Source organism: Oryx dammah, unplaced genomic scaffold (genome assembly GCF_014754425.2).
Source record: "Oryx dammah isolate SB20612 unplaced genomic scaffold, SCBI_Odam_1.1 HiC_scaffold_29, whole genome shotgun sequence".
Taxonomy (NCBI): Eukaryota; Metazoa; Chordata; class Mammalia; order Artiodactyla; family Bovidae; genus Oryx; species Oryx dammah.
This window is the reverse complement of record NW_024070213.1, coordinates 35,867,724-35,880,894: the sequence shown is the minus strand read 5'-3', so window position 1 is coordinate 35,880,894 and position 13,171 is coordinate 35,867,724. Positions and strand designations below refer to the sequence as shown.

Here is a 13,171-nt window from a genome sequence, read left to right as displayed (position 1 = left end):
ATGTCCTTTTGTAGTTTTTATTTTTAAAAAGTAGAGGCAACATGTTAGCATTTAAGCGTATCACATGTGGCCTTTCCAATATCAAAGCTGTGTTCCCAGTTCTAAAATATCCAGTTCACCTCAGTGAAACTGAATTGTTACCATGTAGGTCAATTTGGCTTTTTTCCTTCACTAAGTTTTCATTCAGTTGGTTGGTTGGTATTGTGAATGAGCATGCTACAGACAATCCTTATTGCAGTAATTAAAGTGCCTGTAACATGATACCACAGCTTAATAGTGAGTTTAGCTTTTTTCTCTTATTGTTTATTTAACTTGGTTATATTTTTTTTATCCCATAGTGATAGTCATGTGCGAATGCTTGAGGACTGTGTCCAAGAAACAATTCATGAGCATAACAAACTTGCTGCAAATTCAGATCAGTGAGTAAAATCCATAAATGGATAAATATTCCATTTTTATAGTCCTGTTTATTTCATTATAATTATTCCAGTAATTTAAATAGTAATTGGTAGCATTCCCTTGAATTCTCTACTGGCTCTACAAATTAGTCAAAACGTGTGTTTGATCAGCAACTTCTTGTCCCATTTTCCCTTTCACTTTAAAATTTTACTTTTTGCTCACAGGAAAGGTGAGCAGAAGGATAACATAATAAATAATTTTTTTCAATATAAATTTATTTATTTTAATTGGAAGTTAATTACTTTATAGTATTGTATTGGTTTTGCCATACGTCAACATGAATCCACCATGGATGTACACGTGTTCCCCATCCTGAACCCCCCTCCCACCTCCCTCCCTGTACCATCCCTCTGGGTCATCCCAGTGCAACAGCCCCAAGCATCCTGCATCCTGCATCGAACGTGGACTGGCGATTCATTTCATATATGATATTATACATGTTTCAATGCTGTTCTCCCAAATCATCCCACCCTCTCCCTCTCCCACAGAGTCCAAAAGACTGTTCTATACATCTGTGTCTCTTTTGCTGTCTCACATACAGGGTTATCGTTACCATCTTTCTAAATTCCATATATATGCATTAGTATACTGTATTGGTGTTTTTTTTTTTTTTTCTGGCTCACTTCACTCTGTATAATAGGCTCCAGTTTCATCCACCTCATTAGAACTGATTCAAATGTATTCTTTTTAATGGCTGAGTAATACTCCATTGTGTATATGTACCACAGCTTTCTTATCCATTCGTCTGCTGATGGACATCTAGGTTGCTTCCGTGTCCTGGCTATTATAAACAGTGCTGCAATGAACATTGGGATACACGTGTCTCTTTCAATTCTGGTTTCCTTGGTCTGAATGCCCAGCAGTGGGATTGCTGGGTCATAAGGCAGTTCTATTTCCAGTTTTTTAAGGAATCTCCACACTGTTCTCCATAGTGGCTGTCCTAGTTTGCATTCCCACCAACATTGTAAGTGGGTTCCCTTTTCTCCACACCCTCTCCAGCATTTATTGCTTGTAGACTTTTGGATCGCAGCCATTCTGACTGGCATGAAATGGTACCTCATTGTGGTTTTGATTTGCATTTCTCTGATAATGAGTGATGTTGAGCATCTTTTCATGTGTTTGTTAGCCATCTGTATGTCTTCTTTGGAGAAATGTCTGTTTAGTTCTTTGGCCCATTTTTTGATTGGGTCATTTATTTTTCTGGAATTGGGTTGCAGGAGTTGCTTGTATATTTTTGAGATTAATTCTTTGTCAGTTGCTTCATTTGCTAGTATTTTCTCCCATTCTGAAGGCTGTCTTTTCACCTTGCTTATAGTTTCCTTTGTTGTGCAGAAGCTTTTAATTTTAATTAGGTCCCATTTGTTTATTTTTGCTTTTATTTCCAGTGTTCTGGGAGGTGGGTCATAGAGGATCCTCCTGTGATTTATGTCAGAGAGTGTTTTGCCTATGTTCTCCTCTAGGAGTTTTATAGTTTCTGGTCTTACATTTAGATCTTTAATCCATTTTGAGTTTATTTTTGTGTTTGGTGTTAGAAAGTGTTCTAGTTTCATTCTTTTCAAGTGGTTGACTGGTTTTCCCAGCGCCACTTGTTAAAGAGATTGTCTTTTCTCCATTGTATATTCTTGCCTCCTTTGTCAAAGATAAGGTGTCAGTAGGTGTGTGGATTTATCTCTGGGCTTTCTATTTTGTTCCATTGATCTATATTTCTGTCTTTGTGCCAGTACCATACTGTCTTGATGACTGTGGCTTTGTAGTAGAGCCTTAAGTCAGGCAGGTTGATTCCTCCAGTTCCATTCTTCTTTCTCAAGATTGCTTTGGCTATTCGAGGTTTTTTGTATTTCCATACAAATTGTGAAATTATTTGTTCTAGCTCTGTGAAAAATACCATTGGTAGCTTGATAGGGATTGCACTGAATCTATAGATTGCTTTGGGTTGTATACTCATTTTCACTATATTGATTCTTTCAATCCATGAACACGGTATATTTCTCCATCTATTAGTGTCCTCTTTGATTTCTTTCACCAGTGTTTTATAGTTTTCTATATACAGGTCTTTAGTTTCTTTAAGTAGATATATTCCTAAGTATTTTATTCTTTTCATTGCAATGGTGAATGGAATTGTTTCCTTAATTTCTCTATTTTTTCATTATTAGTGTATAGGAATGCAAGGGATTTCTGTGTGTTGATTTTATATCCTGCAACTTTACTATATTCATTGATTAGCTCTAGTAATTTTTTGGTGGAGTCTTTAGATAAATTTATAATGCATATTTTTAATGGCTAGATTTCATACTCTGTTACAAATCTATAAAATGCCAAATCAAAACATTACAACTAATTACATTGTATGAATTTTTTTAAAAGAAAAAAGCTACTAAAGACATGTTTGGGACAATTGTAGTATGGAGTATATGTTAGATTGAGCTGCTATTAAATTTCTAGGTGGAGTACTGGTATTATTGTTAACAAGTAGGATTATTCTCACTAGGAGAAGGAAGCATGCTGAGGTATGTAGGAGTGAAGTATCATTGCCTCTGGAACTTACTCTTAAATGACTTAGTGAAAAAAGAAACAGTGTACATCTGTTTAGTCATTTATAGTGAAAATAAATGTAACTAACAGTGAATATAGGTTAAGCATATATGGGTGTTCATTATATAATTCCTTTCTTTTAATTTTTCTGTAGGTTTGGAAATTTTAAAATAAAAAGCTGGCTCACAGATACAGAGAACAAACTAGTAGTTAGCAGTGGAAAGAGGGAAGGGTGGAAGGGCAAGTTAAGGGTAAGGATTAAGAGGTACAAAGTACTGTATATAAATAACTAAGCTACAAGGGTATAGTGTACAACACAGGGAATATAGCCAATATTTTGTAGTAACTATAAATGGAGTATAATTTTTAAAAATTGTGAATCGCACTGTTGTAAACCTGCAACTTTTATTATTGTACATCAGCTGCACCTCAATTTAAAAAATTAAAATAAAATGGAGGGGCAAAAAATAGATAAAAAGTTGAGGTAACTTTTTAGTGTTCAGTTCAGTCGCTCAGTCGTGTCCAACTCTTTGTGACCCCATGAATTGCAGCACGCCAGGCCTCCCTGTCCATCACCATCTCCCGGAGTTCACTCAGATTCACATTCATCGAGTCAGTGATGCCATCCAGCCATCTCATCCTCTGTTGTCCCCTTCTCCTCCTGCCCCCAATCCCTCCCAGCATCAGAGTCTTTTCCAATGAGTCAACTCTTCGCATGAGGTGGCCAAAGTACTGGAGTTTCAGCTTTAACATCATTCCTTCCAAAGAAATCCCAGGGCTGATCTCCTTTAGAATGGACTGGTTGGATCTGCTTGAAGTCCAAGGGACTTTCAAGAGTCTTCTCCAACACCACAGTTCAAAAGCATCAATTCTTCAGTGCTCAGCCTTCTTCACAGTCCAACTCTCACATCCATACATGACCACAGGAAAAACCATAGCCTTGACTAGACGGACCTTAGTCAGCAAAGTAACGTCTCTGCTTTTGAATATGCTATCTAGCTTGGTCATAACTTTTCTTCCAAGGAGTACCAATTATAGGTAATATAGTTGCCTGATGTTGTCCTTAGAAACGCTAGTATGTATGTGTATGCACTCAGTTGCGGCCAACTCTATGTACTGTTGCCTGTCAAGCTCCTTGGAACATGGAATTTTCAAGGCAAGAATAGTGCCGAGGGTTGCCATTTAAATACTAGTAAAAGGGAAATTAATACACAATATATTCATTTATCTCTGGCAGTTATCTTTTGAAAATTATACCAGAATGTAAGAATTTTTCCTTTATTGTATCCTTCAAAAACACATAAAATGATCATTTTTGCATTTGAATTAAATTCATAAAAATTATTCATTAAATGTTCATAGAAGGATAGCAACTATACAGTCTTTCTAAATATTTAGCTTTTATGTTAACTCTACTAACCTGATTTATACACTGTTTTAGTATATTAAATGTTTTATGGTTTACCTGCCTGAATTCTTTCCATAGTATGTGTTCTTATCTTTTAAGTGAAAAGTTTTTCTTTAAGTCTCATGCAGATTCAGAAATGTGAGCTAGTCTTGATCCACACCTACCCTGTTGGTGAAGACAGCCTTGTATCTGATCGTACTAAGAAAGAGGTAAGTAGAGGTCATGGAAGAAGAGGTCATTGTTAGTTATTAATGATAAATACAAGGTTTAGCATAAGAATGATCTGATTGCCAACATTTTCTGCTAAGAAAATTTAGTTTTGAAATCTACCTGTATGGCAAAATACCTGGATTGGCTCTTCATGTTATAATTGTAGATTTTGAAAGTGTTTTCTGTTTTGCTTGCCTCTTGATGTTTATTTCAAATAACTTTGTTGTCAAACCACACACAATTTGTACTGTTCCTCAAATTTCAATTACTATGTATGTGTATGTGCGTGTTTGTGAGTCTCTCAGTTGTATCTGACTCTTTGTAACCTCGTGGACTGTAGCCTGCCAGGCTCCTCCATCCATGGGATTTTTCTAGGCGAGAATACTGGAGTGGGTTGCCATTTCCTTCTCCAGGGGATCTTCCTGACCCAGGGATTAACTAACCCCAGGTCTCCCACATTACAGTCAGACTGTATCATCTGAGCCAAATTGCTTTAATGACTTCTTATTCTGGAAAATTATTCTTTTTTCCTCATTAGAAGAAAAATACACTCTTTAGTCAAAATATACTCCTATAGCAAAGAAATTAATTTTACCTATCCAGAAGGGAAAAGACTAATTTCCAACCTTAGTTTTACTTTTCAAATAAATTGGCACAATTTTAAGGGAAAAGATGAGTCTGTTGGTTATTAAATGGACTCACATAGCATAGACCATATCAGTGGTCTGTGTTTAGCAATACAGACATATGTGTTTATATAATGATATTAAATGTGTATGTTCTTATCTCTGTTTTTTTATTTAGCATTATTTATTATAAACATCTAAAGTATTAATGATTTTTTTTTATAACTGATTGGTGGTTTTTTTGTTGTTGTTGTTCTTTTTAGGTTATCTCTGTCATTGTATTTTAGGTAATTTCCAGTGTAAACCCATTTTTTTGCTAGCTTTTTTGTGACTCTTGATAACATGATAGTACTTTGATTTTATTTTATGATAAGTAAACAGTTTACTTATGATAAATATTACCCTGGATCAAATAAAATGTTACCTTGTTATAAGTGACTTTTGGCTGCCTTATTACATTTATTGGTGACAAAATATGACATTTGTAGTGATTTTCATTCTTTGTAATGAGTAGTGTTATCTGCAGAGGTTTGTCTTCTTCACAAAATTAATTATTCTACAGTATTTCTGTGGGTCACCTCAAATCAATTTTGCATATAGATAAATAGAAGTAAAACTTATAAATTGAAATATATATATTTAAATCAAAGATTATTCTACTCTGAGTTTCAAGAGGACAGAGATTTTACCTGTTCACTGCTGTATCCTCCAATAACTCACAATTTCTGGCAGTCAATATAGTAAGTTCTCCTTACGTGACTGAATGAATAAAAATGTATTACTGAGATAATGATTATGATTAACTTATGGATCGTTTGTTTCCTATCTCAAAAGTTAAACAGTACTTAATTTTTATGGGTAAAATATTTAGCTAGCCGTAAGTTACAATGTATTAATGTTTTGTGGGTTTTTTTTCATACTTCTCTATAGTTGTCCCCCGTTTTAACCAGTGAAGTTCATAGTGTTCGTGCAGGACGGCATCTTGCTACCAAATTAAATATTTTAGTACAGCAGCATTTCGACTTGGCTTCAACTACTATTACTAATATTCCAATGAAGGTAGGCAGTTCTTTTTCTTGCTACTTTGAAAACTCTGCTTTTCTTTTTAAGTATTTGCTTGATATGTATTATTTGTTTTAATGAACCTTAATTCTTTCTTCCCATATCATATTTTCTGTTTTGCTAGCCCACATTCAGTGTCTTTGACCAGGTTAGTAAATAATGAAAAGCAACATGAAAGGATCACAGAACAAAATGCAGTATTTTTTTCCTAATTTGAACCTTCTATATCAGCTTTTTTGTTTTTAATTTTGTTCTCATTATTTTCATCAAAATATAATTTTCATCTGAAATGATTACTTTTTCTGTGATTCTTTTCCTGACAGTTGTTATTAGATTTAACTCACTTCGTGTGTTCTAGTATATCTTCTGTTTCTTTTATTTTTGTTCTTCCCTACCCATTATCAAGGTGTTTATCACTGATAGGTCTAACTAGGGGAAAAAAGTTTATAATTTTAAACAAGTTTATTATTCTAGTTGAAAAACTACCATATGAGTCTTATGATTTTACTGAAGGATTTTCTTAGGAATCTATTACTAACTTGTCATTTTCATTCTGGGCTTCCATGATGACTCAGTGGTCAAGATTCTGCCCTCCAGTGCAGGAGATGTGGGTTCAGTCCCTGGGTCGGGAGGATCCCCTGGAGAAGGAAATGACAACCCACTCCAGTATTCTCGTCTGGGAAACCCCATGGACAGAGGAGCCTGGAGCACTACAGTCCATGGGGTCACAAAAGAGTCAGACACACCTTAGTGACTAAACAACAACAGCAACAGCATTTTCATTGTATTACTTAGTTGTCTTAAGACCAGTATGACCCCTGGCCTATAGAAAGCTTCAGATGAATTTTTACTGAGTGGAGTTAAGTTTAATTGTATTATTTATGTCTACAAACATAAAGTAGACACTATATCTAAACATTTAAATTCATTTCTTATAAGTCCAGTTGTATTTTTTTGCATATTCTAAAAACTAATCTGCATGAGAAATGTAATCTTTTCATTATTAATTCCTTCCTTATACCAGTGGCAGGCTCTTCAGTGGAAATTATAGCCTTAATAGATCAGTTTGGGTGAGGAAGCAATTAAGATTAAAATAGCATAATAGATATACTTTATGTAATTTCATGAGTTGTAAGCAAAATCCTCTGAGGATGATAGATATATTACTTTTTAAATTTGACCATATTTGTGTGTTATTGGTGTGATTCCTCAATCTCTGTCTCTTTCTTGTAAATAGATAATACTAAAGTTTCTATTTACTGTTTGGTGAAAACAAGTTGCTCAACTTGTTTATTAGTCTGTATTTGCTATTTTATATAATTGATGCTTGTTTAATTTACTATAGGAATTTAAAGATGCTATTTCCTCCTTTAAACAACTATTGTACAATTAGCATACTATTTGAGTTATGTCATATTTGTGTATAAAAAAGTATTGGCAGGACAATGCATTCAGAGTAAAAAAAATTCTAAATTTCTAGATTACTCATCTACGTTAATTCTGACATAAAAACCATTACTTTATTGCTGAAATGTAGCCAGTAGTTTTTTTCATATAGTTTGTATTTAATTGGAAAATCATTGCATCTTTAAATAATTATTGAGCACATTGTCCCATTATTATTGCTAATTACTGTTGAGTATATTTGATCTCACTTTAAGCAAAATAATTCATTTTTAAAAAATCAAAGCCAAGTTATTTTTAATTTTGCTTTAAGGAAGAACAACATGCTAACACATCTGCCAATTATGATGTGGAGCTGCTTCATCACAAAGATGCACATGTAGATTTCCTGAAAAGTGGTGAGTAAGAGACATTGGAAAGTAGCATTTTAGAAGATCTAACTTAGGAAAACATACTAACAGCTTTGAGAAGTTCTTGAGTAACTAACCTGATGACTTTAGTTCATCCCTTTGCAAACTTATCTGACAGTGTCACCCATTAATGGTCATGGAACCTAGTGTTCTTTTGAGTATACTTTGGGAAAGATGAGGCTAATGGAACAAATACAGGTATACCTTGTTTTATCATGCTTTGCTTTAGCAGATGTAGCTTTTTTTTTTTTTAACAAATTGAATGTTTGTGACATCTGTTGGTGTCATTTTTTAAAGCACTTGCTCACTTCATGTCTCTGTGTCACATTTTGGTGATTCTCACAATATTTCAAACTTTTTCATCATCATTATATTTGTTATGGTCACCTGTGATGATCTTTGATGTTGCTATTGTGATTGTTTTGGGGTACCACAAACTGTACCCATATAAGACAGAGAACTTATCCATAAATGTTGTGTTCTGACTGCTCTACAAACTGGCTGTTCCTTGTCTCTTTTCCTCTTCTTGGGCCACCCTATTCCTTGAGACGCAAAAATATTGATATTATTAGGTTAGATAATCTCCAAATCCACCCATGTTGCTGCAAATGGTGTTATTTCATTCTTTTTAATGGCCCAGTAATTCTCCTTGGTATGTATGTACCATACCTTCTTTATCCGTTCATCTTCACTGGACATTTAGGTTCTTCTGTGTCTTGACTGTTGTAAACAGTGCTGCAGTGAAAATTGGGCTGCACGTATCTTTCCGAATTAGTTTTCTCTAGGTATATGCCCAAGAGTGGGCTTGCTGGATCATATGGTAGCTCTATTTTTAGTTTTTTAAAGAACCTCAGTACTATTCTCCATAATGGCTGCGTTAATTTACATTCTCATTAACGGTGTAAGAGGGGTCCTTTTTCTTGTCAACCTCACCAACATTTATTGTTTGCAGATTTTTTTGATTATGGCCATTCTGATACCTCATTATAGTTTTGATTTGCATTTCTCTAATAATTAACAAACAATATTGAGCATCTTTTCATGTGCCTCTTGGCCATGTGTATATCGTCTTTGGAGAAATGTCTCCTTAGGTCTTTTGCCCATTTTTTGATTGGATTGTTGTTTTGATGTTGAGCTGCATGAGCTGTTTGTAAATTTTGGAGACTAATCCCTTGTCCACCACATCATTTGCAAATATTTTCTCCCATTCTGTGGGTCATCATTTCATTTTGTTTATGATTTCCTTTGCTGTGAAAAAGCTTTTGAGTTTAATTATGTCCCATTTGTTTATTTTTGTTTTAATTTTTGTTATCTGGACATCTCTCCTTTAAATCAAAGGCTCAAAATGATTAAGCTTAGTGAGGAAGGCGTGTTGAAAGCCAAAATAGGCTGAAAGTGAGGCCTCTTGTGCCAAACGGTTAGCCAAGTTGTGAATGCAAAGGAAAAGTTCTTGAAGGAAATTAAAAGTGCTACTTCAGTGAACAGAGAGATGATGAGAAAGTGAAACAGCATTATTGGTGGCATGGAGAAGGTTACAGTGGTCTAGATAGAAGATTAGACTAGCCACAGAATTGCCAAAAGCCAAAACCTGATCCAGAGCAAGGCCTTCACTCTTCAATTATGTGAAGGCTGAAAGTGATGAGGAAGATACAGAAGAAAAGTTTGAAGCTAGCAGAGGCTGGTTCATGAGATTTAAGCAAATAAACTCTATAACATACAAATGCAAGGTGAAGCAGCAACTACTGATGTAGAAGCTGCAGCAAGTTATTCAGAAGATCGAGCTCAGTAATCACTGAAGTTGGCTACACTAAACAACAGATTTTCAGTATAGATTAGACAGCCTTCTATTGGAAGAAAATGCCATCTAGGACTCTCATGGCTAGAGAGAAGTCAGTGTCTGACTTCAAAGCTTCATGGGAAAGGCAGACATTTTTATTAGGGGCTAATGCAGCTGGTGACTTTAAGTTTAAGGCAATGCTTATTAACCATTGTGAAAATCCTAGGGCCCTTAGGAATTATGCTAAATCTACTCCACCTGTGCTCTATCAGCGTAACAACAAAGCCTGGATAATAGCACAGCAGTTGACACCATGGTTTACTGATTCTAAGTAACAACAGGGTCTACTGATTTTAACCCCACTGTTGAAACCTACTGCTGAGAGAAAAGGGTTTGTTTCAAAACGTTACTGCTCGTTGCACAGTACATCTGATATCTCAAGAGCTCTGATGGAGACATACAGTGAGATTAATGTTTTCATGCCTGCTAACACAATATCCATTCTGCAGCGCATGGATGAAGGAGTAGTTTTGACTTTCAAGCGTTGTGTTTAGTCACTCAGTCATGTCTGACTCTTTTCAACCCTATGGACTGTAGCCCACGAGACTCCTCTGTCCATGGGATTTTTCTAGGCAAGAATACTGGAGTGCGTTGCCATTTCCTCCTCCAGGGGATCTTGCCGACACAGGGATCAAACCCACATCTCCTTCCTGCCTCTCCTACACTGGCAGGTGAATTCTTTACCACTTGAGCCATATGGGAAGCCCTTCAGAAGCCTTACTATTTAAGAAATATATTTTGTAGAATTATAATTCCTTTGATAGTGATTCCTCTGATTGAGCTCAACTAAAAATGCTGGATCATCGAAAAACCAAGAGAGTTCCAGAAAAACATCTATTTCTGCTTTATTGACTATGCTAAAGCCTTTGACTGTGTGGATCACAATAAACTGTGGAAAATTCTTCAAGAGATGGGAATACCAGACCACCTGACCTGCCTCTTGAGAAACCTATATGCTGGTCAGGAAGCAACAGTTAGAACTGGACATGGAACAACAGACTGGTTCCAAATAGGAAAAGGAGTACGTCAAGGGTGTATATTGTCCCCCTGCTTATTTAACTTGTATGCAGAGTACATCATGAGAAACGCTGGGCTGGAAGAAGCACAAGCTGGAATGAAGATTGCTGGGAAAAATATCAATAACCTCAGATATGCAGATGACACCACCCTTATGGCAGAAAGTGAAGAGGAACTAAAAAGCCTCTTGATGAAAGTGAAAGAGGAGAGTGAAAAAGTTGGCTTGAAGCTCAACATTCAGAAAACAAAGATCATGGTATCTGGTCCCATCACTTCATGGCAAATAGATGGGGAAACAGTGTAAACAGTGTCAGACTTTATTTTTTTGGGCTCCAAAATCACTGCAGATGGTGACTGCAGCCATGAAATTAAAAGAGGCTTACTCCTTGGAAGGAAAGCTATGACCAACCTAGATAACATATTCGAAAGCAGACATTACTTTGCCAACAAAGGTCCATCTAGTCAAGGCTATGGTTTTTCCTGTGGTCATGTATGGATTTGAGAGTTGGACTGTGAAGAAGGCTGAGCACCGAAGAATTGATGCTTTTGAACTGTGGTGTTGGAGAAGACTCTTGAGAGTCCCTTGGACTGCAAGGAGATCCAACCAGTCCATCCTAGAGGCGATCAGTCCTGGGTGTTCACTGGAAGGACTGATGCTGAATCTGAAACTCCAATATTTTGGTCACCTCACGGGAAGAGTTGACTCATTGGAAAAGACCCTGATGCTGGGAGGGCTTAGGGGCAGGAGGAGAAGGGGATGACAGGATGAGATGGCTGGATGGCATCACCGACTCGATGAACATGAGTTTGGGTAAACTCCGGGAGTTGGTGATGGACAGGGAGGCCTGGCATGCTGCAATTCATGGGGTTGCAAAGAGTCAGACACTACTGAGCGACTGAACTGAACTGAAAAATGTTGAAAACCTTCTGGAAAAGATTTACCATTCTAAATGTTGTTAACAACATTTATTGTTTGTGGGAAGAGGTTTCACCTTAACAGGAGTTTGGGAGAAGTTGATTTCAACCCTCTTGGATGACTTTGAGGAGTCTAAGACTTCAGTGTTGTTATTATTTTGACATCTGTTTACTCCATTAAGACAAAAAGTGTTCACTTATATCTCATATATTTAACTTATAGACTCCTCATTTTATGTTTTTTCTAATAAATTTATTGGGATTCAGAACAATGAGTTATGTATTTTAGATTCCTGAAGGTTTAGTTACATAACCACATTATTTTATCATTTAATGGTGTCAGAGGGAAACAGATGTAGATTCTTGAAATGTAAAAAATTTTGCTGTTGATTTTTAATGTAGTGAATAAAATGATTTAAGTTATTAATAACAAATTTGAAGGAAAATGAAGTACCTATTTTAATAATAACTAATATCCAAACTCTGTTTTGTGTTTTTCTAAGAGGCTTCATAAAAAAGATGTTCTCTCCAACTTATTTTCTCTTATAAAGCTTAAACTCTTTCAGAAATCTTGGCACACATTTGAAGTTTGTGATCTATTTAATAATCTTAATCAATATTTCTCTAAATTATTTTTAAAGGTGATAACCATTTAAGTGGCAGCAGTAGAGAAGGCTCATTTAAAGAAACAATAACATTAAAGTGGTGCACACCAAGGACAAATAACATTGGTAGGTACTTAAAAATAATTGAAAGTGAAAAGAATATATCAAAAGGTTCTTTTTAAGTATTAGGTAGGGTTCACTTGTTTCTTTTTGAATTTTTGTTTTTCATTATTTTAGGGGCTCAGAGAACAAGTTTTTGTTTTTGCTTATTTTTCTCTTTTAATTGTAGAAATATTTCTTTATATTCTTTCAAATCAGTATTTTCTTCTATTTCAGAATTACACTATTGCACTGGCGCTTACCGAATTTCACCTGTAGATGTAAATAGTAGACCTTCCTCCTGCCTTACTAATTTTCTTCTAAATGGTAACTTTCTTTATTTGTTTTTACTGAGATCATTACAAGTGAATTATTAGAATATGTGAAAATATGAATTATGGAAAAGCTTAAATATAGTCTATAACTGTTTTATTTTCCAAAGCTGTTTGGTTTCGGTAGCTAAGTCGTGTCCGACTCTTAGGACCCAATCTATGTACTGTAGCCTGCCAGGCTCCTCTGTCCATGGGATTCTCCAGGCAAGAATACTGGAGTGGGTTGCCATTGCCTTCTCCAGGGGATCTTCCCAA

General features: G+C 35.6%; 1 protein-coding gene across 3 annotated transcripts in view; it reads left to right on the top strand.

The window, feature by feature from the left end:
- The window catches only part of INTS13 (integrator complex subunit 13), a 32,949-nt gene that overhangs the window by 10,109 nt on the left and 9,669 nt on the right, over window positions 1-13,171 (top strand). For 2 of the 3 annotated variants that reach the window (XM_040234593.1, XM_040234594.1), the window contains exons 5-10: window positions 339-419; window positions 4,518-4,608; window positions 6,166-6,294; window positions 8,015-8,099; window positions 12,522-12,611; window positions 12,822-12,911. In XM_040234593.1, the coding sequence (XP_040090527.1) occupies window positions 339-419; window positions 4,518-4,608; window positions 6,166-6,294; window positions 8,015-8,099; window positions 12,522-12,611; window positions 12,822-12,911 (566 nt within the window). The remainder of the gene's footprint in view (window positions 1-338; window positions 420-4,517; window positions 4,609-6,165; window positions 6,295-8,014; window positions 8,100-12,521; window positions 12,612-12,821; window positions 12,912-13,171) is intronic. The other variant, XM_040234595.1, reaches the window with a different exon arrangement.